We start from the raw sequence: 3,390 nt of genomic DNA, 5'->3' as shown, positions 1-3,390 counted from the left end.
TGTTAATCAAAGAAAAAACAAATATGCATTTCTCTTATACTCTTTGAACGAATCGAGTGAGGATTCATATAACCACGCGATATATGTTGAAAGATTAGAGAGAAATGAAAGAGGAAAGGAAACATAAAGCTTTTCTTTGCTCGATAATTAGCAAACTTTTTCTCGAAAAAATTTGCCTTTTTTCTGGTCCTTAATCTCGAGCACTAATTACAAATTTGTTAGTAAATTTTCTAGCTATACGAGAAAATATGTCAACATCTATTTTCTCAACATCTGATTGAATTTAATTTTTTTTGTTCATGTAATTAATTCATTTTGATAAAATAAATCTTGATCTTTTTCATATCAACTAAGCTTATAAAATGAGTTGTTCGACCGTGTGAAGTGCGAGCAAATTAACTAGTATTTAAAATAACCAATGGATATCTTTTGCACTTCAAAAATAATTTCCAAGCTTTTGCTTAATTGATTGAGTTACGAAAGAGTTTCTTTTCCTATTCACAACGCAAAAGGATATTGTTTCAGGCTTGAAAATGAAGCTGAAGATCTGGTGAACCGTTACTTGATTCATGGGCATCACAAGGCAAAAAAGGTAATTTTTCTAATCAATTTTCAGTATAATTCTGTTTGTTCCCTTGAAGCTTGACAATAACTTATTACCTGCAATATAATTTTATAATAGCTTAACCTGTCTATATAAGCTCGTAATATGCTTCAAGCAAAGATCAATAACAATAGCTTAAGAATCATACATATTCATAGTGAAGTGACCATGAAATCGCCTGTTGCTCTTATCCTGCTCTTTTCACTTGCCCTTGTAAGTTTTCACAGATGATTAATATATTCTAGGCATCCTTTTTGGTAGTTTATTATTAATTACTTTCTTGGTGCACTATAGTGCCGTGTATTATTTATTGGTCATTATTTCTGCCTTTCATCTATTCACTGGTTCTTATGTTGTGTTATTATTTCCATGATGGTACTAATATAAAAAAATGAATACTTTTAGTATAAAACCAGAGTTTTCCTAAAACAATTGCCTCAAAGAAAAGAAGTTTTTCAAAATTATAATCCATTAATAATACCTAAGGTCAACAATATCTCAAAAAATTTAAATAGGTTGGCTATATTATCAATTGAAAATGAATTATTAGAGGAAATCGATTATAAAAAAAATTATTAACAACTTTGCATCTCAAAAAGCTAGAAAAATGAACTTCAATAAAAATATATATCGTAACTTTCTTTTAAAAAGCTAGGCCTCACATTAAACTTTGGGTTTAGGTCACATACGTGTTTGAGCAGTCCCTGGTGTTGTTATAAAAATCTTATTAAAAGTAACATTGGAATCCTAAAACTAAAAAAGTTTCCTTATTAGAAATGGGTTCATACTGAATCAAAAGAAGATAGGTTCATGTAAAACTGAGACGGATGGAATAGTATGTATTTTCGACTGCCTAAAAAGAATGCTTGCTTCTTGAGCATAATTAACAATTGATTTTTGCACAAACCTAGCCGTTTAAGCCATCTAGCTAGTGAGAGGTTTAACCTATTTAAACGGATCATTCATTTGTCTTGGCGTATCCCTATAGAACATGTGTAAATAAGAATAGATATTTTCTGCAAGTTACTCTTCAAAATGTACTAGAATTTTACATAAAACTCTATTTGCCAATACTAAATATTTACATGCCCGGTACCTACAGAGGTAGATCCAACATTAGAATTATGTGGGTTCTCGATTTTAGGACGATCTCAAGTTTTAATAATTGAGTTATGAATTTAATTTATGTATATACTTAGTGAATTTCTTGATACATACATAGAATTTCTTGGCAAACATTACTGGAATCTGCCGTACCCATATATTAAAGCCTACAATTGCCCCTACAAGTACCAAATATTTGCGCATATTAGTATATATAGATTATGTACTCGAACGTAAAGAAGTTCATATAGCTAGCATATCTTCGAAAGTCTTCTAATGGTCTCTCTCTCGGGCAGTACACAAGCAGCACTGATGCAAGAAAAGACCGCGGAGAATACTGGAGAGCTGTGATGAAAGATGAGCCAATGCCTGAAGCAATCAAACATCTTATGCCTCAACATTCAGTTCCTCTCTCCAAAGAGAGAACTGATTGTTATACATCATCTTCTCTTGAAAGTGAAGCCTTTGAACCAAAGCCTATTCTATCTGTCTATTACGACGATACCAAGCTGAAAGAAGCTGAGAAATCATTATTTACGAAAGATTTCGAGCCAAGGCCTAGTGCAACTGGTTATCATAAAGATGCCGCTGGTCTTAAACAAGAAAAGTCCTTTGCCGAAGATTTTGAGCCTAGGCCAAATGTTTCGGTGTACCATGATTGATGTTTCATATAATGAGTACTCTGTATTTCCCGCTTTTATGAATTTACATTTTGTATGGCTCTTAATATTAAGTAACTTATGAAATAAAGATTTGTAACCATACTTGATGGTTGTACTGAAGTTTTTCTTAACTTTATTATGTGTTCTAAGCATTGATTCGATATGCTCGGCTTCTTTTTAGCTGGTTTGCTTACAACATTTCGTGGCGTACTTAATATGAGTGATCACTCAACTTTTACTTTATTACTCAAAGGTATTATTTAATCACTCAACTTCACCTAAATATGACGGTATTATTTAATTCTCAACTTCACCTAAATATGACGAACGTAAATGAACTATTTTCTGTAACCAAAAAACCACTCAACTCTTCCTAGATATCACATAAAGTCTCGACGGGCACTTCGATTCTCGAACTTGATACCTTGTCTTCGTGCTCTGGCTTGATCCATTACGGGTCTGATCCTCGATGTTATTCCGTGGTCTCGATTTACTGGCAAAATCGGGCAAGGATGATTTTAAACGTATGCAAACATTATTATTTCGATTGCACTCGAAGACTTGTCATATTTTGAAAACGATTAATAATCACATCATTAGGTACGCTTCAAATATGTCTTCCTCTATATAACAAACTAAACATCCATTCAAAAAATCATCACCAATCCTGCTTCGCATGTCATTTATATTAAACTTCATTGAAGGAAAAGACCTTTCTACCGTTGCAGTAGTCACAGGTAATATCAAACTTAACTTCACAAGCAAATAAACATGTCACGACCCCAAACCCGGTCGTGATGGCGCCCAACAATATTGCTAGGCAAGCCTGACCACAATCGTTCCCAAATTAACCGTAAACCTCAAAACCGACAATCTAAAGAGATTATAATAGTTTTAGAATAATAATCCAATATTTATAATAGAATAATACTAAGAAAAATACGAAGGCTGATAAAACACTCCCAAAAGATCTGGGGTCACGAGTCTAGAGCCTCTAAAACAATCTGAATAACAATATCT

The 3,390-nt window shown here is 32.9% G+C and overlaps 1 protein-coding gene across 1 annotated transcript; it reads left to right on the top strand.

Annotated features, from left to right (window-relative positions):
- Window positions 1-708: 708 nt before the first annotated feature.
- On the top strand, window positions 709-2,506 carry LOC109222377 (organ-specific protein S2-like). The gene is made up of 2 exons (XM_019386743.1): window positions 709-817; window positions 2,005-2,506. The coding sequence occupies exons 1-2, from the start codon at window positions 710-712 to the stop codon at window positions 2,368-2,370; spliced, it is 474 nt and encodes a 157-aa protein (XP_019242288.1). The 5' UTR covers window position 709; the 3' UTR covers window positions 2,371-2,506.
- The last annotated feature ends 884 nt before the right edge of the window (window positions 2,507-3,390 follow it).

This window comes from Nicotiana attenuata, unplaced genomic scaffold, assembly GCF_001879085.1.
Source record: "Nicotiana attenuata strain UT unplaced genomic scaffold, NIATTr2, whole genome shotgun sequence".
Lineage (NCBI taxonomy): Eukaryota > Viridiplantae > Streptophyta > Magnoliopsida > Solanales > Solanaceae > Nicotiana > Nicotiana attenuata.
The sequence above is the reverse complement of the archived record's forward strand: the minus strand, read 5'-3'. Positions and strand labels throughout refer to the sequence as shown.

Bases quoted from the DNA above. Each gene is read 5' to 3' on its own strand.
- LOC109222377 (XM_019386743.1), top strand. From the start codon at position 710: ATGCTTCAAGCAAAGATCAATAACAATAGCTTAAGAATCATACATATT. The intron at 818-2,004 runs GTAAGTTTTCAC...TCTCTCGGGCAG, and splicing joins TGCTCTTTTCACTTGCCCTT to TACACAAGCAGCACTGATGC.